The 24290-nt window shown below is 41.7% G+C and overlaps 3 protein-coding genes and 1 long non-coding RNA gene across 11 annotated transcripts in view; 1 reads left to right on the top strand and 3 right to left on the bottom strand.

Annotated features, from left to right (window-relative positions):
* Positions 1-2637, bottom strand: part of LOC133167783 (LHFPL tetraspan subfamily member 7 protein) — a 36047-nt gene extending 33410 nt beyond the window's left edge. Inside the window, exon 1 of the mRNA XM_061298715.1 lies at positions 2003-2637. Within this exon, the coding sequence (XP_061154699.1) occupies positions 2003-2365 (363 nt within the window). The 5' untranslated portion in view covers positions 2366-2637. The remainder of the gene's footprint in view (positions 1-2002) is intronic.
* A 793-nt stretch (positions 2638-3430) lies between these two features.
* On the bottom strand, positions 3431-8974 carry akap10 (A kinase (PRKA) anchor protein 10). Its single transcript, XM_061298657.1, has 15 exons — positions 8756-8974; positions 7976-8023; positions 7726-7911; positions 6663-7145; positions 6493-6591; positions 6337-6421; positions 6141-6264; positions 5762-5898; positions 5558-5702; positions 5316-5483; positions 5052-5161; positions 4733-4815; positions 4586-4638; positions 4415-4504; positions 3431-4327 (listed from the first exon to the last, which is right to left on the bottom strand). Exons 1-15 carry the CDS (start codon positions 8775-8777, stop codon positions 4322-4324), a joined length of 1839 nt encoding a protein of 612 aa, XP_061154641.1. The 5' UTR covers positions 8778-8974; the 3' UTR covers positions 3431-4321.
* LOC133167797 (uncharacterized) lies at positions 8061-8931 on the top strand. Its single transcript, XR_009718102.1, has 2 exons — positions 8061-8440; positions 8524-8931. It is a non-coding gene; the product is annotated as an uncharacterized LOC133167797 (long non-coding RNA).
* A 641-nt stretch (positions 8975-9615) lies between the features above and the next one.
* Positions 9616-24290, bottom strand: part of abr (ABR activator of RhoGEF and GTPase) — a 46891-nt gene continuing 32216 nt past the window's right edge. For 7 of the 8 annotated variants that reach the window (XM_061298612.1, XM_061298613.1, XM_061298614.1 and 4 more), the window contains 7 exons: positions 12703-12762; positions 12414-12523; positions 12193-12332; positions 11957-12091; positions 11784-11889; positions 11522-11675; positions 9616-10895 (listed from right to left, as the gene is read on the bottom strand). In XM_061298612.1, coding sequence (XP_061154596.1) covers positions 10806-10895; positions 11522-11675; positions 11784-11889; positions 11957-12091; positions 12193-12332; positions 12414-12523; positions 12703-12762 — 795 coding nt within the window. In that variant the 3' untranslated portion in view covers positions 9616-10805. Of the gene's footprint in view, positions 10896-11521; positions 11676-11783; positions 11890-11956; positions 12092-12192; positions 12333-12413; positions 12524-12702; positions 12763-16090; positions 16625-24290 lie in introns of those variants that run through there. The other variant, XM_061298620.1, reaches the window with a different exon arrangement.

Here is a 24290-nt window from a genome sequence, read left to right as displayed (position 1 = left end):
CATTCAAGTTCATGCTGCAAAAGTTTCTGGAATGAGACAATTTATATGCCAGTCAAGGTAAAACAGGCAAACAAATCAACAAAAATAACTTCATTTATATCAGGCTGAGTCTGCAGTCGTGGGTATGTCGACCTCATTTTTGTTTGCCAGGCAGCACGGCTTCACCGGCAGCAGGAGGATGTGCGGCCATGCTCAAAATCAACCATGTGAAAAACAACTCGGCGGAAGGAATGGCAGTAAAAAACACGACTGCTGACCCGCCGGCGGCTCTCGTCCCTTCCTCGCGTCGAAGCCAGGATAAGCTATGGATCAGCGAATATACTTTTGGGTTGCTGAAAGAAAGCCCAGCTCACTACCAGACATTTCATTAGGTACACTTGCACAACCTACTGCAAGGTGCACCCCTGGAATTCAAATCCACATTATATTAAGTTTACTGGACTTAAGTATTTCACACCAAAAAAAATAGCAACTATAATCAAATAATGATATCATTATATAATAATTAAAAATAGTTATATATATATTAATATTTTATTTTTTATATTTATTATATTATATTTAAAAAAGTATTATTGTGATGATATTTGACATTATTAGGTTGAGTTGATCTCAAATGGGAAGGATAAATAAGCATCTTGGTGAGGTGAGTGCGGCCCCCTCTGGCCACCCTGTAGCAACGGCTCTGCCTTGACAAAATAATGGCCTATTGAATCATAATGGCAATATTGAAGGAAATCATTCAGCCATAATTGCAACAAGATTGTGGTAGGACAAAGGAAGTCCTCACTGATACTGATGTAGACAGAAAATGGAAAACAGCTCAGTTGGACTTGGCAAAATTGGATTGAAATCAGCTTACAGACTTCACCTCTTGCTGTTTTTCCTCCAGTGTCCCTCGAACATTACTCCATGTGACCTCACTAATTACACGATCAATGATGCCGCGGGCAGGCAGCATGCACGTCGATATCTGTTTTGATTACCCGCTTGGTGGTAACATGTCTGCTTTTGCTCTCAGCAAGACAGGTCGCACTTTGTCAAAGCGTCTCGACACTGTCGTGCAATGAGGCCGCCGGTGAAGAAAAGTCTGTCTTTGTCTCGACACATTGGGTGCGGGACTCCCCAAGGAGAAGAAGGGAATTCAAACATGTGCATTCGACCCCGTAACATGATTTCCCACCGGCGTACACGCTTTCATACAAATAGCTTTCGCCATAGTGAGAGTTAATGGCTGCGGGGAGAAGAGAGATGTGTTACAGTAAATTTAAGAAGCCACTCATAATGGTAGTTCAACGGATTCTTGTGTCACTAATTGAGTGTGGGGTTGCTATTGCATCACCTCCCTCCAGGTACAATTGGCCTCATTAAAAAAAAAAAGGATGTCCAAATATGCCTTTAGAATAGAATTAAATTGAAGTTCATCTAATTTGTCCATAGATGCAAATGTGGCCTTAACATTTATTTTCATGCCGTCAATAAGGCCAATTCAAAAGAAATCATAAGTGAAATTCATGACATGACATTGCTCCCTTCTTACAAGTTGTTCTGCCTCACTGAGTGGTGAAATGACATTATAAGCGCCTGGTGGGGTTTGTGCACCATGAGTTTTTTCGACTGAGGTGTACCCTCCACCTTTTTACTTGTGTTGCATTGGCCTCAGTTTGAAAATACTTGCACTGCAGTCACTCCAGTGGCAATTTATTAATATCTCCCTTTCAAATGCTAATACGACTTCATGCATAAATCATAACTCCAGAGGTGACTTGTAGCAATTCTTTTGCTGAGTTCAAACAGTCATCAGATAATCAGATGCCTGAACTAAAAGCTCTACTAGGGCAGGCCTCAGCTGAGATTTGAACTCTGAACCTCAGGAGGCAGACATGAGAAGAACGTCACTATGAAACAATACAAAAATACTGCCTGTTTAAAATTAATGCAATGGTCCATCATGCACCCACGTGACAATGATGCTGATTTTGTTTGTGGGTGTGTGAGTTACCTGCCACGAACTGGATGGGATCTCAGCAAATTTGCCCAAGCCTCCAAAGGTGTAGCAACGGTACATGTGGTCCAGAGACTCGGAGCAGTGCCACAGCAAGCCGAAGCTCACGGACTCCTTATGATGATAATGATGGTGCTGATGTTGGTGATTGGTGTTCCTCAGCTGCTCCTTCACAATCCACGCAGGAGAGATGAAACTGAAACTACACACGGCGACCAGGGCGGAGGAGAGAAGCACCCAGAAGCAGCCCACGCAGCTGAACATGGTGGAGGCAAGGTGGGGCGCAAAGCCCATACAAACACAGACTCCACACCTGGATTTTTCTTCTTTCTTCTCCCGTCCCAGGTGGAGCAGAATCATTTGGAGTCCATCAAAATAAAAGTCTACCTGTGCTCCAATGCACTACATCTGCAAAACAGTCCGCCGTGGAAGTGTCACTACTGATCTCGTGCGTCAACAGCTTCTCGAGATGAACCCAAAAAGATCCAGAACAAAAAAATCATATGTAGGGCTCCAAGTGTGGAGATCCACGCCGCGTGCACGAAATGTTTGTCACACCCACAAGTGGGCGCGCAGCTGTCAGGTGGAGGAGCGCCCGAGCCAATGACACCAAAGTCCGTGGGTCTCCGCCTCTTGCGCGTCTCCTGCGCGCGGACAACCGTGCACTTTGCGTTTATTCCAGACTACGCCCGGACCGCGTCAATTAAATATGGTCACAAAAAGCACTTCCGGAAAATACATTCAGAATAAAAATAAATGTCAAAATATCTCTCCTTTGTTGTGCTGCATTTTATTTAGTTACTGCATTGTGGGATTTTTAAAAATAATATCCCCTCCGTTCATTTTTCTGTTTGCTCTTGATATGTCTTCATATTCGTTCCCAATATTGGGCATTTATTCTTTATAATTGCATCCGACTACCTTTTACTTAGGAGGAAATCACGGTTATGGTATGGCCTGTTTATTTAAATTATTGTTTATTTGACAGCAGGTGTCCCCACGCAAAAAAAAAAAAAAGAAAAAAGTTATCCACTGGAGCAAAATAGCCTTCTGTCTTAAAATGTCATATACACACTTGAACTGTACTAAAAAGTCTACTATTTGTTGTTTTCTTTAATTACTTAATTAAATATTTCCATAGTATTCATCTCGGCTATACGAGAGGAAAAACAGGGCCGATTCTTTCTAATTGGTGAATTGTGTTGTTTTGGAAAAATTAATTAATTCTTAGTGGGAGAACTAACTGTACATTGTCAGTAGTCATCAATGGATTTGCTTACAAAGCGGTCAACACTGCCACCTTGTGGACAACTGTTGTAACAGCAGAATTCAGACGGAATCGTTACTTGCGTATCAAAACAAAATACATTATCCTATGTTTCTTGAAAAACGTTGCCTGGTTTGGATGAAAGAGCAGAGACGAAATCTTTGAGTGTATGTATTTAAATCAAACACAATTTAAATAGACTTCGATTAGGTGCACATACATATCAGAAAACATTAGTGGTACATAGTACCAAAATTCCTTTCTACACCCCAGTAAGGCTCAAAAGAAAACCAAAAAAAAAACAGCTTAATTCATTGAGCACAGTTGTTTCTGAGATGCATACAGAAAAAGAAACAGCGGCCACCATGAGACAAAAAAGTACTGACGTTTATATATGGGAGAAACCAGTCTACAATATACATATATAGCTATTATACCATTTAGAACATGGAATTTTCCATCACAACTGGAGCATTTGTATTCATTTTGGAGTTGTTGTTTTTTTTGTCCTACACTCTCAAAAGGTGCCAAGAGGTATCAAGTCTTCCTCTATCTCATTGTCATTTGCAGAGCCTCTATAAATAAAATGGATGTAATTCATCATTGGTCAGGCAAGTTTAAGTAGGGGGAAAGGGGGTGCATAAGTAACTGTTATTTAGCTATCTTAAAGAAAAGCGGTCTTCTAAAAACAAGGAATGATCATTAAAAAGAAGAGGCAATGGCGAGGTGTCTTGAGGAAACGTAATTCAGTCTACTGACATCCTCCAGAGGTCCGAGATGAGACAACACAACGAGAGTCTGCAACAGTTTGGTTGTAATCTTGACGGACATGCTTCGTCTTTGTGCAAGAAGTGCTTTAAGAACCAGACTGAATTGGAAAGATTCCCCGTCATGTGATGCAAGAGCTTGGCTGCACTTCCACTGACCGCTCGCTGCGCACCTTCATAGTGTTTTGGAGTTGGAATCATGAGGTACTTTGACTTTGTTGCAGGGTAAGCCGTGTGTGTGTATAGCTAGCCAGCATTTGCAAGGGGACAGTCTTGTCAGGGTCATAACTGCATGGAGACAAAAAAGAAAAAAGTATTTTCAATTGCTGTGGACTGCGATTTTTTTTTTTTTTTTTTTTAAATACAAATATATACCTTGGTGGACTTTCCAGGACTGTCGTGGTTTGACTGAACAACATCGTTGACAATCATTTTAGCAATCTGCCAGGCCATTTCCTCCTGAGCCTACAAGAACATTCAGTCTCATTAAGTGCCTTGTTGTTGATGTGACATTATTATTATGAATATTTGTTGTTGGGGGCTCACCTCGTTCGAGTTGCCTTGGACCCATTTCTTCATTGCTTGAGAAAACATGAAGCCTAAATTGGAACAAAAGGGGCAACACCGCCATACGTAAAATGCTCGAGCTCCTCACTGCGCGTAAGATGCCAAGCGAGTAAGGGTGTATCATACCTTTGGATTTCTTCACGTCTGGTTCGGGTTCTGCCTCCCTGATAAATTGGCCCAACTCATTCACTCTCCCAAATGTCATCTTTCTACAACAGGAAAAAATGGAGCAAAATAAGTAGTGGCCTAAAATAGGTGAAATATTTGAAGGATGGTCAATTTGGGGGGGGGGGGGGGTGCACACTTCTGCAAAGAGCTTTTAGAATGATTGGTTTCAGTTTTCGTTCAAAATTGTATTTACACTGCAGAGTTTCATGGGATTTAAATTGTGAAATGGTGAGCAATGCATGAAAACAGTAGAATAACAACAATCTTCAACACTCACCCAGCATATGGCCTCTGGTACAAAGATTCGGGGTCAAGACTGGCGACGTCCACCGTGATGGCCTCATCGAAGTTTTTCAAGATCTTTATCGCTGCCTTTTTGACACCAGACTGTTGTAGAGACACCATGTTCACAATATGCTCGACAATTAACATTGAATTGATCTCTCCTTTACTCTTTAACATTAACAAAGACTCTCCAGTTTGTAAATGTCACGAAATACCAGCCCCGCCCACCCCCAGGGTGCTCGAGGCTTGGGGTCACCTGCATCAGAGAAGCCTCGCCGGCACTTGAACTCGAGCGCTCGTTGTCCGCCGGTCCGCCCTGACCCGGAGTGTTGACATTCACAAACTCGTCGGCCCGCACCGAATTGAGGAGGTCACTCAGATATTTGTAGTAAAGGTTACTCGACAGAAAACCTGGCATGTACACCTGAAAACACGCACAAGGGTATTCTTAAAAGTATTGAGAGAAAATAATAATAATAATAATAATTCATCTCGTACCCTCTCCATGGTGGTCCAGGCTTGTCTAAGTGGAGTGGTAAAGCATTCCGGAAGAGGCCCCCCCTCCCGGCAGATGTTGGACTCGATCTCCATGCGGACCGTGTCGCCAAATCCCAGAGGGTTGGTAGCTTGGAGTGAGAAATACCTAAGGAACAAAAAAGATAAGCAAGGCAAAGTGCTTCGGTCGTTTCCATTGCCACCTACTTGTCGTAAAGAATCATGGCGTCGTTTTGGGCCTCCTGGCCATCATACTGGCCCTTTTTATCTGCGAGTTGGTTTTGGAAGTTGTCGGCCGCCAGCCAGAACTGCAGTACGTTCATCGCCTCCTCCTTTTCCATGTACTGCAAAGTTCGAAAACGTTTCACTCAAGTTTCCTTAAGTCTGTCAGTATGTTTTGTTATTGGGTGGAAAGGAACCAGGAAGTGATGCAATGCATTGCGCAAGACAAGCTCTGTTAGAGCAAAAATACAAGGAATTCAAACTGTTCACCTTTTCGGTTCCTTTTTTTTTTTTTTTTTTACAACGTTGACCAGCAGTGCTAAAACATGAAAAGATAACAGGTTGATATTTTGCTCCGACTCACCTCCGAGAAGTAGAAGAGAGCTGACTCGCAGAACAAGATGTCAGCCAGAAACACAGAGCCACTTGTCAACACTTCAATCTGGTATCTACAAAAATGATGACTCCGTAGGAATTCAATAAAGTACCTGGGAATACATTGAGAGGAATTTGTTAAACTATAATCGGTATAACTAAGGCTGTGTGACTTAATAACTTACTGTTGCTCTAAGATGCTGAAGATGACCGACTGTGCGATGACGAAGCAATTTGGGTCAACCATGCCATCCTCGCCGCAAATCTTAGCTAAAGGCAGAAAGAACGGGAACAGAGTTATACGTTATCTTTACTACTCGGAAGAATTCCGTCCATCTTACCAACTATATCGTTTCGGATCTGTTCCGTGATTGGGATGGGCCTGGCGGCATCCGGGGAGACGTACTTGGTGAAGATGTTAACTGCGTCTTTTTCGATATCTAAAACCAGACAGCTCGTAGGATTACATACTTGCGCATGATTACATAACGTTTTTCCAACCATGCCTTACTTCTCATGAGCTTGTCCGAGAGATCTCGCAAGCTGATGTTGGACTGCATTTTGGAAGGAGTCCCCGTCCTGGATGGAGCCCGCCTGCTAGGAGTTCCGGCTCGAGGGCTTCCGGGCGGCATGCCTGCGCCTGCGCTGGAGGGTTCTCGCTGCTCAAGCTGCGCCTGCGCCGCGTCTCCTGCGCTGTTCCAGCCCAGGGCGACGGAATTGTGCTTGGGGAGCTCCGGCACCTCGGCGGAGTCGCTGACGGGTTCGGCCAAGGAGCTGTGTTTGACCGAGTTGAGGCTGTGCGTTCGGACCCATGACCAGCTGGTGGCGCGGAAGTTCTCAGCCTCCAGCCAGAAGCGAACCAAGTGGTCGGCACCCTGACGCTCCATAAAACGCATGTAATGGGGGATGGCCACATTGTCCCGGAGCACCTGGTCCACCGTCTTGGAGAGCCGAGAGCGGGTCTCCTGCGGCTGGTAGTTCACGCTGGAATGACCTGCAGCACACAACACATGTACTTGAAATATATGGAAGGCAAAGGTCCAATCTGAAGATTTTTATATTTGTAGATTGCATTTGCTTTTTCATTGTAGTCCAGACTGAGCGAAATTTCAGATCAAGTTGTGTTTTGTGAAGTTCCTGAAAGCTCCAGAGTGGTACAAAGTGCACTCGCAAGGAATGTTTTGATATCGTGGTTGAGATGGACTACTAGCAGCTAACGTTTGCTTCGTTGTGAATGACGAGAGATGGCTCAAATAGCGTCGAGCATTCTAAAGGGATGAAATCACAAGAATGTGCCTGAGGGCTGCACAGCAAATTCAAGGCCACATTTTTTTGCAAATTTGCATCTAACTATGATTCATCATTATTCTTTTCTTGCAGCCTGTTTCACTCATGTTTTGTTGCACGGGCTGTGGTACTGGTTCTTCCACCTATGTGATGCCCAGCCCATATCTCCCATACTAGCCATTCGCCACTCCTATTTTTGCCAGAGTAAACCACTGTACATTTTTAGGAGCCTTTCTGTTTTGGTCATGCCATTTTTAAAGTTGAAAAATAAAAAGCAGGGTACGTACCGAGATCACCAAAGTGCGCAGCTTCCATGTGGCTGGGCTGCTTCTTGAGGATGGCCGTACGACCACGGGCGAAGGAGTCCATGTTGGCAGAGATGGCGTTGATGGCCACATGGCTGGGCCCCGCAGCTTCCTTGATAGCATGGTTGTTCTTCAGTGGCAGCGATGGAGAGTGAGGGCTGACGAGACCTTTGAATGAAGGGTGAATTTTAGCATTGTGGATTACTCGCTTATTGAGTAATTATCAACTCACCTCTGTTGACTTTTGTGTCGGTCACTCGCTCAGGTTCTTTGCTTTTGGCTGTGGTTGGGGGGGGGACAAAAGATGAGCACTTTTCATTTCCAATTAAGTCCTTTTTGGAAATTTGGAGACTCTTTCTTGCAACTTATGGATTTTGTCTAAACTAACGTAGCACACAATGAGTTCAAACGCCCCAAGAAAACAGCCACTTCCCAAAAGCAACTGTAAATGACAGAGAGGTCCTTTCTTCACATTTCCTCCTGCTGAGTCAGCTGCTTTATATCCTATGGGGAAAATGTTTCCTCTCCCCGCTGAGGTGAACACAAGATTACTAAACGTTTTAGATGTTCCACTTTCCCCCCAGCTTGAGTAAGTTTTAGTTTAGTCATAAATAGGTTTGACTTGTTGACTGGGGCGTTTTAGTAGTTATTCATTTATTTAGAAATCAGCTGTCAAAGTACACCTTTACGCATAAAGGTATTGCTTGTTTTTTTTTTTTTAATAGAATAGTAAATATGTTAGCATTAACAAATACAATTTTCACGTTATTTTATTTCCAGGTGGCCCTGTACAGAAGCTCCATTATATCAGGCAACGATGATGATGATGGGGAGGCTACTCGGAAGCTAACCATCGCTTATTTACTACAAGAGCCGCACTGCAGGCGATCGCCGAAACAAAAGCCAACTAGCTTTGACAAAATATCACTTAGACTTATTTGACATTTGATATAAGTTTCGTTTTGTCTCTCGCTGTCTTTTCTAGCTCCAGTTGACGTTGCAGCTTCCTCACCTTTCCGCTTGAAAAACGACATGACGGGTTTACTCCGAACGTTTCCTCAGCTCGCTGACACCATCCCGTGAGTTGACAGCTCCCGTCATTCAAATTGATCCGCAATGTACACTCAACACATTGAAATGGTGTGCGAATGAACGCTGTCAAATTCCATTTTTTGCCAGAGCGCCAGCCAGATCAGCAGCCATGTTGTCAATAAACGTCCAACTTCCGGGCTCCTGCCACACGAGCATTGTGGGAAATGTAGTTAAGAGGGTACAATGCGTATGCACAATCATTTGTTGTTAACAAGATTAAACTCCAAATTATTAAAGCAAACGTTCTAATAAGAAAAGAATTGCTGTATTGTTGTACATAAATACATGATTACCCTCCAATAGAGTATTTTTTTAATGTATTTTCCAAATCGTTATAATAAACATTCTATTAAGAAAATTTCTGTTACAGTATTATCATTAAATCTTATAGACTGCTTATCCTAACAGTTTAAACACAATATTTGTTTTGAAAATAAATTTATTACTGTACACAGTATTAATTGGTGAATTGACCGTGCAATATTGTATACTATATACATTTAGAGACAGAAAAGGTATATTCTAATGACTGCAAATACTTACGTATTAAATTTGAATGTACCGTTAGAAATTTAGAGTTTTACGCACCACGTTTGCGCAGCAGCACCTTGTAACTTTGACCAGAAGAGGGCGATGTTTACTGCTCATAGACCACCGGGGACGCCAGTTTGACCAGGAATTCAATTGATGGATATTCAAGAGACACATTTTTGTTAGTTTTGTGAGTTTCTGTTTATGATCCATGGCTTCATGTGTAAATAACTGTAAATCATCACAAACTGATTTGGTTTGTCTTTTATTTCACTATAAAAAAAGAGGGGACAACATTCACATTTAGCCTCAAAATTTCAGTACAACATACTTAAATTCTTCTCAAAGAAAGTAAAATACAATTTTTTAACTTTTATTTTTATTCTTTTATGAAAAATACCAAATCGTATTACTCAGTTGTTTTTTTTGCAGTATTTCTTCAATATGTTGCAGACCTGACAGCATGAAAGATTGGCTTTGTACAAAGCAGAAAAGGGGTCTCTTTGCGTTACTTTGCCTCATTTCAATCACCATCTGAACATGCAATGAGGGCAACTACACAATCGGTGCAGTGAGATGCTTCAAACAGGCTTGCAATGCAACACGAAGAAAGAAAAGAAAAAAAATCACGTTTTGTGTTTTACCTCCCTATTGAGTCCCAACTAACCTTTTTTTAATCGACAAAGTGGCGGGTAACAAATTCTGTGGTGGACGTTTCCGTACAACTTACCATAAATGTGACTACAAAATAACATCACAACCTGGATAGACTTCAAAAAACAAAACTCCTTAGAGCATCTCTCTAGTTGCACACAACTGTACAGGCACATATATATATATAGATATTTAAAATAAATAGGGCTAGTCTGGCCGAGAATCAGTGGGGAGAGAATGTCTTCTTAAGAAATAGACACTCTTTGCCAGCCATTCATTCCTTTCATCCCCCCCCCCCCCCCCCCCCCCACACACACACATACACAGAAACACAACTTCTCCTCCACGTGCGCAAAGCCAGAAAGAGAAAAAGGAAACAACAGAAATATTATAAAACATAAATGCAGTTGTGGAATGCCTCTAAACAGGGGACAAGGCTCGACGCCGCGTCCCCGGGCTTGATCCGGTGCCACGGCGCCAGGCTGTGGCCTCCAAAATCCCTCCTCTCCCGCAAAAACTGAACCAGGGCGGCATCCGAACGCTTTCTCATCCGAATGCGTTGGACTCTCCTCTTATTTCAAATGTAACTTAATATAAAAACCACAAAAAAAAGTCACCACCTTCCTATGCAGGGCGGGGGGGGACTCGGAATAAGATTGGAGGGGGGGGGAGTGCTGTACAGTCAAGAGGAGATGCCCGCTTGCAGGAGAGGCGAGGTAAGAGGACCGGAAGTCGTCAGGAGTCTCTCACTCTTCGTTTGTCACCCCGACGCGGGTGAGATGGGCTTAAACGTCGGTGGAGAAGTAGAGCGTGTTTCGCTTGAGCTCAGCAAAGGAGATGGGAGGATGCTGCAGGTAGTAGAGCAGCACTTGCACCTGGACACACAGGTCACACATAGAACCATTTTTGGAAATGTTATGGGCTCTTTTCACTACAACAATGTGTGATTGCAAGTTCTACAACATTTTTTTTTGAGTTGCCTGCTGGGTATGATCGCATTTGATTTACAGATGGATTTATACGGCAAGACAAACCAGTCCAATTTGAACTAATGGAATTGCTTCTCGCTTTATTACATTATGTGATTCCAGAGATGACTGTTCGCTTCACTTATGTCCCAATTTGAGCTCCAGTCAGCTTTAGCGTACTTTGAACAAAAACAAAGCCCCTTAGGTGATCTCCAAGACAAACACTGACTTGGTGGAACGGATGCATGAGGCTCTCTCTGTGCATGCTATACTATTTTAGGATATTTAAACAGTTGGGGGGGGGGGGGGGGGGGGGTCATAAAATGACAGGAATGAGCAAAAACAACTTCCCTCGTGATAAACGAATTGATGCGGATAGGAGAATGGCTTTGAGGCATTAATATGATTTATTTTGAGACAGGAACCAATCAAATGAGTTATTTTAAATTATAAACAATTAAAAAAAGTCTTTATCACGCAGCTGTTGTTGCTAAAATGCCCAAAAGATTACACAGTGGGATATTGGGGTGTACCTGTGCCATGACGTCATGTGACCAGATGTCGGAGGCCGAGGTAATACTCTGTCCCTTGCTGCTCTCCGACTCGGAAGGTCTGAGCAGAGTGGGGCCAAATACTGTAGCCAGGTTATGGAGGGACATCTTGTTGATGGGTTCCTTCTCTGCCACCCTGTGGGAGGAGTCAAACGAGGCGAGCGTTCAAAACAAGTTCGAGTAATAGCTGTACTTGTACGGCGCTAACAATTTAGCTTCGGTGGAGAACAAATGACAAATATACCGTTTGAGGTGCTCCAGCAGAGTGAGGAAGGTCATGAGGTTGGGGTCGGGCAACGAGCGTAGGAGGTGCATCATGCAGTTCTCCTTTGCCGCAGGGTCGGAGAGCGCTACGGAAGAAAGGCATTACGTCCAGCTCCAAAATCCCACACCGAGGTCTTACAAAAGCCGTCTTACATATTCCCTCCATGAAGGCCGGGTACAGGCGGTCGGTTAGCAAAGGTTCCGGCAGCTCCCTGAAGTACAGCTTGAGGGTTCCGGCGATGGCGTTGATGTCCATGTCGCTCAGCATCACCAAGATGTCTTTGGTATCTAAGGGGGTCAGCCAACGCCGGTTACAAACTCAACCCAAAACTCCTAATGACAGAGCTCAAAAATGCTTCTGAAGAAAAAAGACAAGAGAAACTTCTTACTGGTATCAAATGCTGATTTGAGGTTCTGGATATCAGTGGCCACCCCTGAGATCCTGTAGATTCCCACCTCGTCGATTCCCCTCTTCTCCACTTCCTCAATGCACTGGCGGACAATGTAAGGCACTTTGGAGCGCTCGCGCCTGTAAACAACATCATGTAGTCATTTTGGGGGCGGGGCTTCATTGATGGGGGACACCAATTTTGACTTATTTGATACTTACTTTGTTACCACATTGATTTTGACTCCAAACACACCGCTCTGTTTTTTGGATGGCGTCCGCTTCAAACTCAAGTCCCTGCTTGTAAACTTCATCGAGAATTCCACCTTTATCTAAAAACACCCCCACACACACACAAAAAAAAAAGGAAACTCTAAGTATGCAGCACCCATGCCTGGGCCCCCCTCGTGACGAGTTAATTTAATATTTGAGGCTTTTAGTCTAACTCAAAACATAAATCCAGGAGACCGATTGAGGAAATTTGCAAAATCGATTTTAGTTGACATCTTACCCCGTTCATCTCGATGACGTCCATGTGCCAGTTCTTGGACTGCACCGTTTGAGGATCCAGCTGGAAGACACAACAGAGACAGACTTTGAGCGATGCCAAACATGCCGGCAGGATAAGCTACATTATCATCACAGGGGTCAGGTTTGCGTGTTTCACATCAGATTAAAGTCACAACGACACATCTGATTTTGTGCAACGTCTCAAGTTGCTTTCTGAATTTTAGTGTGTGCACCACTATATTATGTCAACACAACCTCTCATAAAAAAACTTTGGCAATCAAATACTTAAGGCTTCAGCCATTACATATTCTCTAGGAGCGCATTTCATTGTCTTGTAAAAATACCATTTGTTGCTTTTCCCAGCAGATTGGCTTTGAGATGAGTGACGGGTGATTAGTGCAACTCAGTCTTTACACAGCTACCGGCATGAGATGATGCTTCTCCTAGACCCCCCCCCCCCCCAATCCAAAAAAAAAAAAAAAATCCCTCCCTCTTGCACGCTGCTGAAGCCTGATTAAAAATGAATGGTCTCCAATAGGGTTGTAAAAACTAAGTGGAGCATATAGCAGGCAGCGTTTACACTCAGTAACCTTCACCCAAACAAACGCTTTACTGTCCTTAACTCTCCGAATTCCAACAAATTTAGATAAACGTCAGTGACGAATTCTGTAAGCTTCTAAAGTCTCCTATAGGGGGGAAAAAAAAAAAAAAAAGTCACATGACCCTGTTCAATTTTAGAGGTTTCAAAATAAACAAAACACAGTCTCTGTTCTCGCCAAAATGAAATATAATGACAGGAACATTTGTTTACATTTGTATTTCAGCCAAAAAGGGAGTTAGATGGAAAATCCCTCCCCATAGAGAACCTTTGGTTTATAATTATTATAATCACATGACAACGACCTTACACGCGTTTCATCATCACATGATTCCCATTAAAGCTTTCTTTGTAATCACATGTCAAATTGACGAGAAAAGAAACTGCAGCTTCTCAAAACCCAAACACACTGGATTATTTTTGTTTCATTATTGCTATGCTTAAATATTCATTAGCCTCAAAGAGCTTACGAGTCCTTTAATTAGATATGAGACTCAAATGGCACAGCTTGCTTTATTAGGCTCACGGGATAAGATGAGATGAGAGCGTTGTTCCAGATGTGACACATCCCCGCTAACGTGAAGGCGACGGGGCTATTTTTAGGGACATGAACCACATCAGCATGTTTACATGCGAGGGCGGCGAGCTCGACTTTCTTCCCTCAACAGCAGCTGATGTCACCGTGGCCATGTGAGCGCTTGGTTACTATGTTGCCGTCTTTGGCCACATTGGCGCCCGGTCCAATGGGCGAGGGCTTTGAGGCGGCCGAGGCTTATGATTTGCGGAGCGTGCATATCTCTGCGGGCACGGAGAGATTCTCTTCTCGGGTGTGCACAAAGCAACAGAGGCACGCGTTATACTTATTACGCAACACGGAGTCTGGGTGGCTGAGATCGCTGATGCGGACAAAATTATTCAATTGAATATCGAGCCTTGAATTTAAATTCTATTCATTCTACAAGAGGAACACAGAAGATTAATTCATACTTAGCATCCAAACAATTATTAGCTCGGCTACACGCTACTTGATTTAATTAAGTGCAGTGGAAACAAATCAGGAGCAGGGCTGCATTTTTAGCGGTGAGTCTTCAATGTCAGCTGGAGTGCAATGTCAAAAATCGCAAGGGGTGCCAATTGGTGTTCAGCATTTTCGTTATTTGGCCTAGAGTTGAAATGCAAAGCAGATTGAGATTTATTAGCCCTCAGTGTGCTGTGGTGTGCAGAACTGAACTACTCAATGGAAACATGAAGAAATTCTATGATATTGCATAAAAGGCTGTTTTTTTATGTACATACCAATAAGGTTAGAAAGGATTACATACTTGCATTTCCCTGACCATTGGAATAAATTAAATTTGAGTGTCCACTGTATCTCATCAGCACTAATCAAAATATGAAAATGAAAAGGCACTTAGGCTAAAATGCAGCACGGGCAGAAAGTGGAATAACTGCGGATAAAAATGCTCAAATTTGGTTGCCTTCCAATGAGTAAGCTGTTTCGACAGCTCCATTGTTCTCAACTCTAAGATGGCTGAAAGTGCACAAAGAAAACAGAAAACAAATCCAGCAAACAGGTCACCAGGCAGAGAACACGATGTCGACCACATAAGCAAATCCCCGGCAACAATCGAGTATGAGCATCATCACAATTTGTGCCTGTTTGGCATAGTCTCACTTTAGGCCTTTTCCGATCACATCTCATTTCGCATTTATTGGGCTGAAGGACTAAAAACAATTCTTGTCCGCTTCCGATTAATTTGACTCTTATATGTGGCTGATTTTGGAAAAGAGTTTTAGCACTAGAAAAATATTGCAATAACACTTACAATCAAATAGCTATGATTCCAACACAGGTAAGATTAGCATTATCAGATAATAAAAAAAAAATAAAAAAAAAGCCGCAACAGCACGCCATGCTTCTTTTTTCAAACCGAGAAGGTATGTATGTGCTCCTCTGTCAAAACAGCAATCACAGTCATGCCGAAGCTGACATGCGGGATGGGGGTGGACACAAAGAGAGATTTGTAGCAGACTTGATAGGATCAAAAGGTAACTGAGCTCAGAAATGAAGTGAAGCACTGCAAGTGCATTCATAAAAGCAACATTTCAAAAAGCCTTTTTAAATGCAAGCGAGTGTGGATGAATGGGACTAATTTACGCGGGAGAAATAAGAAAAACCGCAAGTGTCCTTAAAAAAAAAAAAAAAAAAAATCAATTTAATGTCAATAACTATATTCATATTTTAAAGAAGCACTTTGCATCGAACATGGCTATATAAACCTTTTGTGAGAAACCAATTAGCTACAAGGTCAAACTTGTAACAAAAACTGCCCTTGGGAAGTCGATTGCAGGAAAAACATGAGGCAAGTGTGCACGTGACAGTTAATTAATGAAGAAGAACAAAGTGCAGCATGTGAAATGCTAGAGGGGAATGCTACCACTCTAGGAAAGGGGCAGACAGTACTCCGAGTGACCACACGGGGGCGCTAAAGGTTACTTATGTTTCCATTTGGAAAGACCGCACTCACAATAATGTTGGCGGTTAAGGTCATTAACAGAAACTTACCATAATGTGATTTTAATTTTATTTCTATTTTAAAAAGCTGCTTATATATGTTCGGAATGAGAAACAATCTCTTCACGATGTTTGAACAGAGCAGATGCTAAGAACAATAGCCCAATCTGTGCTGAATGACACCAGGCGGAGTGAGCACACAAAATTCAAGTAGACAGACGGAGGCGATAAAGTGATGAATAGATGGAAGATAGAGTCGAGCACATGTCAGAAACCTTTTGTCTGAGCAGTTTGCTGCGGACGCGACCCCATAGTTTGGCCCCGGTGTTGGTGTGTCTCTTGAGTACGGGAGTCTGTGGTTGGCTGGACAGGTTGTGCTGATTCTCATCCACGCAGCACTGCTGCTCCAAATGCTCGCACACCGAGTTCAGGTTTACATCCGACACGAGGATCTCCGTCATCCCAAAATCTCAGGTGTCCTCTTCCGATAGACGCAGGTGGAGGAAACGCGGAGGAGGTGAATCCTGATCAATTGTAGCGCCTGATGATTGAAGCCAAAAAAAAAAAAAAATCTCCAGTAGATTCTGTTAGATCTTCGTTTGAAAAATGACAAAAAGATAAATGGCAGGAGAAGAAAATGTTGCCATGGTTTCTTTATAAGCTTGGTAATAATGCCGCCACGGAGCCTGATCCAAAGTCAGCTGGCAACATCTCCTCGCTGTGTGCAGTTTGACTACCAACACAGATAGCGCAAGCGTGAGAGAGGGAGCGAGCAAAAGAGAGACGGAGCGGGGAGGGAGTGAATGCGCCCCACCACTGGAGCGGCCGGGCTTCTCCAGATGTTGGTGGACACACCTCCAACAGAGAGGAGAGAGGCGGGGGGGTGGGGGCACAATGTTGTTGTTCGGCCATTTGACCTTTTGTCAACCTTTCCCAGACTTGGTCAACGTGACGCAGATGATGTCGAATGGGGAAGTGGGCTAAGTGGCAATAATGAATATGAAGAAGAAGGAGATTTCCTTGTCGATAAAACGCAAACAAAAACATGTTTTTCGAATGAAACCAGCTTTCTTTTCCTTCCTGCCCGCCGACTAAGCCTTTTGTTGCAGATGACTTCCTCCCCGTGCAATTATACTCCTCGTTCCCAGTGTTCCTTCACCCACTTTGAAAGTCAGTCACCGTGAATGTGCTTTAGCCCTTTTGACGTAGCTACGCCTGTCTGCCGACATTGAAAAGTCATCGGCAGACAAGCGCACGCAAGCATGCACCAGCTCACATCTTCCAAGACACGTCAAAGGCGAATGACGCTCTTTATTCAGAAAGCGCAGTCTGTTCTTAAAAAGGCGTCTGAATGGATCAATGGGGGCGCAGGAGGTTGGGCATTACTGTCAAACTCCATCTCCATCCACTGTCTCGCATTCTTTTTCTACTAGAGGGCAAAATATTCCACTTAAGACACCAGGCTGCATTCTGGAAGTCTTTCTGTTGTAGAGTTGAATGACCCTGAGATTGTACAATTCAGTGTGAGCAACATTTTAGCAGAAAATATGCCACTTAATGGAAAATTGGAGAAAAAAAAATGTTTTTGGTGCTATATCCATACGTCTCATACACAAAATAGCTATATTTACTTGGCGGTGGAGTTCAAATACTTCCATTATCTTGACAAATGGTTCCTGTAATTTATTTATTTCAATGTATTTATAATTATTATTTTATTATTATTTCTTATTTATTTATTTTCTTTAATGCTTAAATTGAAAATTTATTTCAATTTATTTCTGTTTTTCTATTTATTTATTTAAGCTGGTTTCAACAAGGTGAGAAAAACTGTTTATATATGGATGTATAGAATTCTTGACACTTACTTTGACTTTAGGATTTTTTTTCTACTTGTGGGGAAAAAAAATGTTGCATAACAAGGTTGAACAAAAATGGAACACTAATCCTCAATTCAGTGGGCATCACAGTAATGACTTTCCATGCGTTTGACATTTTCTTAAGCTTTTCATTGCAAAAAAAGAAAATGACATTATGACCCTGGAACAGATGATAAATCTCACGGCATATTATGAGGGAAAGTGAATTTTCTAAATTTGGAATCCCGCACAAATTGGAAGATGACTGGAGGACTGGGAGAAGATTTCAATTTAACAGATAAATGGCGCTAAATGGCGAGTATGGCAGTGTCGACTTTGTACAGCCAAGACCTCAGTCAACCCCTACCAGAATATATTTTTAACCCCCAACATTTGCAAGTTGGAGACGCACACGCTCCATGCGTCACTTTTTGGAAAGAATGTCTGGGAAAACATTTTTTGGAGCAGGGAAATGAGAGGGAAGAAAACCCCAAGGGAGACATCAGATATTTTTAGATGAGAGAAAAGAAGTGGAAAGAAATAGATATCTATCATCCAAGTGCATGTCTTGATCACAAATAGGGTTTAACATCCATAAAGCAGATAAGAGGATAAAAATAAAAGTCAAAAGCTCAAGAGGGGGAAGTAATGTGGCTTGTTGGCTTTCCATGACAATCAATCACCTTTCATCTGATTGGCCAATTTATAGGGGGGGGGGGGGGGTGCAGCAGTCAGTTGGCAAGCTTAACTTTCCTTCACAAAATAAAATTCAGCAAAACATTTGAACAAAAACCCCAAAATGTGAAAAGCAGTCCTGGGCAGATCAGTAGGAAAAAGCTTTGGAACATTTCACCGCCACGGTTTGGATGAAATGTCCACCCAATGACAGGTTAATAGGGATCAATAAATAAAAATTTACTTCAGGGATGAATCAGTGAGAACCTCAAAAGAACTGGTGTCAAACCCAAGGCTCGGGAGCCACATTCTGGCCTGCCAAAAGCAAATCAAGAGTCGTACCCTGTCAAATCAACATCATGTCGTGAAAACACCAGAGTGGTTCCCGCCCACTCGGATTTTTGATTTATTTATAGCATTAAAAACAAGCCTACGTCACATGTTGACGGAACACTGCACGTACGAGAAAAGTCTATTCTGGGAAAAACCGCCATGACTCAAAGCCACATTTACACCCTACAAGATATTTAATTGTAGACTATTAACATGAGAGTAACGTGCCAGGATAATATTTGTATTTCATGCTACTTGGGTTTAGTGGTTGCTTGGCTTTGCCATGTGCAAAAAAACTATTTTCATGGAAGGCATTCAAGTGGATAAAAGTGCTATGGGATGATAAATATATGAGAGGATGATGGATATATTTAATAGTTTGATAAAAAGAGATGCTGAGCATTTATCTTTGCGGGTTGGATGTGACCTCACACATCGTCAAAGTGACTACATCGACCTTGAACACCTCATTAATCAATAAGAGGTTGTGCTGCATCCCATTTTCCCTCCTGAGTTTTAATTCTGCATGTTGGCCAGAGAATATGGACAACTGTATGGTTTGTAGTGATGGATTGGGAAAATGCAGGGTGATTGAGTTTCCAAACTCACCCCCAGCCTTGAAGCAAAGCTCAAGTGACAATTACGAGCAGAGATGAATTAATGATCGATTTAACGGTTGTGCCACACAAACATTAATATGCAATGGACCGCCCCTTGTGATTAATTATGGCGGAGACAGAAGGTTGAGCTCATGACCTGCTCTGGTTTATAATTCGTTTTGGTAATTATCATTAAACCAGAATAATTTTTTTTTTTTTCAAATGATATTCAATTGTATTAGATTACCATTTAACACTCACATGAAGAGGAAATCTCTATCATCTCCATTCTCAATCGGGTCATGGGTGAGCAACAGCCAATCACAGAAAGGCACTTTATATTTTAGAACACAGTGGTCTCTTTGATAATATGTTTTTGTTTTTTGGAGCTAAAATCGATTAATGCCATTACATTTTTAATGGAGTGTGCAAATCTGGTGTCAAAATAAATGGAGTTATGATCTTAAATTAATTAAACTTGCAAGTCCAATTATTACTGCTCGAGTTTGTGTGTCCACAATTGTGGGGGGGATGCAAAAAAATAAACGGGAGCGCATACAAGGTTTGCCAAACTGGGGAACCAGCCTCAGGGTTTTTTCGACAGATTATTCTGCTTTTCTTTTCATCTAAACCTTTGGGGGTGATCTTCAACAGATTAACCGCTCCATCACTTATTAAACACTTTAGAGCAAAGGCAAGGGAGGGAGGAAAGAAGAAAGTAAAAGAGGGGTTTCATTAGCCTCTTTTGGGTTACAGGGTGTGGTGAGGGGAAACAGGAGAGGAGCGAGACAAATAAATAATTTTGATTTAAGACTTGGTAGTCAACCACTTGTAATAAAACAATGGAGAATTGCAACATTCGGCTTGTGGAAAGCAGATTGTGTTCTTCCCATTCCAATGGGATCGGTACATCACTAAATTGCAAGAACAGATTATTAGTGGTTGAGTCTCAGTTGGTTAGGGTTGACATTGCGCAATGATCTTCGTGAAGTATTCGTGTCGTAGCCTCGTGCAGGCAGGGACCGGGCCATCTGTACAGCGTGACCCATTTTGAAGAGAAGAAGCGAGGGAAGCTTCCGAGGATGACACGCTACTGACCTGCTTGAATTATTTACTCTGGAGAGTCAAACCATGACTGACTGCATGCAACCACCTGGAAGATTGCACGAGGGAGGGAAAGAAGGATGACGGGATTACGCAATAGTGGCGTATAGAAAACTGCTTCCGGTTGTCATCATCAAATCTGACGATTTTGATCCCAATTTTGTTTTTATATATTAAAATTGGTTGTAAGACAGTATATCTTGAAATAATTAAAGAAATCTCTATCTATTCAGGCTCGTCGAAGACAAGTCACAATTATGGTAATATTAAAAGCAGTCAGTCACAATGCATGACCCAGTTTGTGTGTCCATCAAAATGGGAGCGCCTCAATAAATGCTTTGCAAAGAAGCAATTATTTTATTCATCCGGGTCAGTAAAGAAATGCCTAACCCATATTTGCAAAGTTTTTTTTTTTCATAATAAACTATTTAAAAACCGAAGACAAAATTTGGACGTGAGGTTTGTGTTAGATAAAAATCAACTGAACATTTTTTTTTTTTTTAAATCAGCTCCCAGTATTGCCATGACAACTGGTCTGGAAAAGCGACAACTCCTATGATGTTTGGATTTTTGCGTGAAAATAACCGAAGACTCCAGGGGAGAAAGAAAAAGAAAAAAAAAAAAAAAGGAGTGGCCTGCCGACCTGCTCGCATCACACTGACTTCATCAAACATCCTGGAGTGAGCCAAGAAGATTCAATATACCCAAACACCTCCTCCGCAAATCGTGAAACTCAACACATCCCGGCGATTACACAACACATTACACAACACATAAACGCCCACTTGGCTCGCTTTTGAAAGAGAGAACAGGTACACACACTCGATGGAGACTGCCAGCATTTGATTTGTCTACCGGGGGACATTTTCGAAAAGATGCTTGCGATATATATTCATCGTGGCACGATGATTACGCAACAGGCTGCTTCAAGTGATTGAAAGTGACCACTTGAGACAAAAGGCCTGTGAAGCAATTTAAATGGGTTTATTGTTAATTAGTTGAATGTCTCTCTGGTGCTGTGTTAGTGGATTGCAACAAAAAATGGCGCTATAAACATTTGTTAATATCTGAAGAATCCATAAAATGTCACAAGTGGTGTTAACTTGCACCACAGCTGGATTTGGAGTATCCAAGTGACATTGAATAACCACTTCTTTTTTTTCTTCTTTTTTTTTTTTAACAGCTGACAACTTGAGAACATCCCCAAAGACAACTTGAGAACAATTACGACATTTATTCTCCATATGACAACAATTGAGTCACTGCACAGGGGAAAAATATTTCATCATTTGTGGCTATAACTTGTCAAAATGGCATATTAAATTAAAGTGTATAATTATCTTTTGTTTTCGAAAAGACCCAGGAAAAAAATCCCCACATGCCATTAATAATTCATCGACTATAAACAACTAAGAAGATATGAGAGTCGTATTATGATAGAAAAGCCCAAATCTCATTTGATCTCATTTAAGCATCAGAGTTGGACAAAAGTGTATCCCAGGATTCTGATAAAAGTAAACATGAAGCAGTACGACGCAGACGGACGGCTCAGTCTGAGCAGGAAATGGATATTCAGCCACCCTCGACTTTGGAGACAGGAAGTCATAAGGCAGGATCAAACAACAGGCACGACAGGCAAGTTGGAATTTTCATGAATTTGATCGTGATGTAATTAGAAGTGAAAAGCTGCAAATGAAAACAATTCTCGCTATTTAGAATTATTATTATTAGAAAAAAAAAAAAAGTCAACTGGAGCTCAAGTCAACTCTTCCTTTTTTTTCCTTTACTGAGCTTGTACTTTGTACCCTTCCAAAGTGGATGTTTGTCTCTTCTGACTCACCCATGAAGCCAGAAACATGACATGAGGAGATCTGAGCAGATGTCAACCAAGCCAAATGGAACAGCTGCAGCACCTCCAGCTACCAATACTAAGTGACAGTTGACTGTTTTATATTCACTGAAGGAAATGTTGTGTAGTGACAATAATTGAGAGAGAGAGAAAAAAATGGGGGACATTTTTTTTTTCCTTTATGATGAAGTCAGGGATGACTCATCTTAAGTGACTCCTTACTTATCTCTTAGTTACACTACCCAAACTTCCATTCCTCTTCTTTCAACCTCTTGGGGTAAGTATAGAAATGGATGATTGAAAGGTCAAGGACAGCAGAAATCTATTGAGAAAGCATTAGAGATGCACCGATCCGACTTTTTCAGTTCCGATACCGATACCGATGCCGTGGCTTTGCGTATCGGTCGATACCCGATACCGATCCGATATTATGGTTGATTTTTATTTTTTTTTAAACGTTTATTTCGAACATTAAAGAAATACAAGAAAAAAATAAAAATACAGAAAAATGATAACTCCATAATACAATAGAATATAAAAGAAAAAAGATATTGCATCATAATTTTCCTTTATCGTAAAATCATATTTGTTCAAAAAGGGAGTAGAAGGAAGCCTAAGCTTATCTGACTCTACCCCATGTAACTACATGTTTCTATTTAATTCTGTCAAGAATTTGTCCATAGTCAATATATTAAAGAAAGAAAAAAAAACCATACATATATATATATATATGTATATATATATATGTATGTTTTTTATATATATATATATATACATACATACACACATACATATATATATATATATATACACATACATATATATACACATATATACACATATACATACATATATATACCATATATTTTCTCATTAAAATACAAAGCAACTTAAACAACTTCACAGCATGTTACGGTATCCCGTCAATATTTTGTCCTTGTACATTTTTTTAAACTTAGGTAAGGTACTACAGTTCTTTAATTCGTCACTGCTGGTGTTCCATAGTTCCACACCTCTAACTGTTATACAATGTAACTTTAAGTTTGTTCTCACCAAATCTCTTTTAAACATACGTGTTCCTCTTAAATAATGGGTACTTTCCCTCCACTCAAACAACCTCTGGATACTGTTTGGTAATTGATTATTTTTTATTTTGTACATGAGTTGGATGGTTTTAAAGTCGACTAGGTCGTTGTATTTCAGTGAGTTCAATTTAATAATTGAACTCACTGAAATAATAATTCCGATTTTATTTAAGAAGCTACATAACTCTACATGTGGAACAGAAAAGACCAAAGGCAATGGCATCAGGCAGACTACACAGTTCTTTGCTCTAAATTAGGGGTGTCCAAACTAACGGTCCAGTTTTTATTGGCCCGCAGCAAATCCCCCCCCCCCCCCCCCCCCCATTCGGGAGAGAAGCGAACGCGCAGCCTTTGACGTCCCATTAGCAACCCGAAGAGAAGCGAACGCGCAGGGTTTGACGTCCGCTTAGCAACCCGGGGAAGAGAAGCGAACGTTCGCTCCATGTTTGCGTTTGTTTAGAAAACTCTCGTGGCATGCGGCACACGTGCTGCTAGCGTATGACGTAGCCCGCGTCCCAATAGATTAAGGAAAGTATCGGCTCACAGATCGGCTGTATTTTCCGATACCCGATCCATCTATTTTGTTGATATCGGGACCGATATCCGATCCAGATATCGGATCGGTGCATCTCTAGAAAGCATTATAGGAAGAAAAAAAAAATCATCCAATGTCAAATGCCAGTACTGACAGTATTGTATGTGGTCACACACTGATCTATCTACTGAGGAAGGATTTCACAGACCCGAAGCGGAGATGAATCCATGAGCTGAGCCTCACAGCACGTTGGCACTCAAATGCATGAAATGAGCTTTACTACTTGCAGAGAAAGCCAAGTTAGTGATGGGAAGGAAGCGGGTGACTTTCCACCAATGTCACAGAAATGTTTGGGCTCTCTCTTTTATTTTGTGTTCTCTTATCAGCTGAAATAATAGCTATGGGATTTTCTTTTCTTTTTTTTTAAAGGGAAAAC

This window comes from Syngnathus typhle, linkage group LG15 (genome assembly GCF_033458585.1).
Source record: "Syngnathus typhle isolate RoL2023-S1 ecotype Sweden linkage group LG15, RoL_Styp_1.0, whole genome shotgun sequence".
NCBI lineage: Eukaryota > Metazoa > Chordata > Actinopteri > Syngnathiformes > Syngnathidae > Syngnathus > Syngnathus typhle.
The sequence above is the reverse complement of the archived record's forward strand: the minus strand, read 5'-3'. Positions and strand labels throughout refer to the sequence as shown.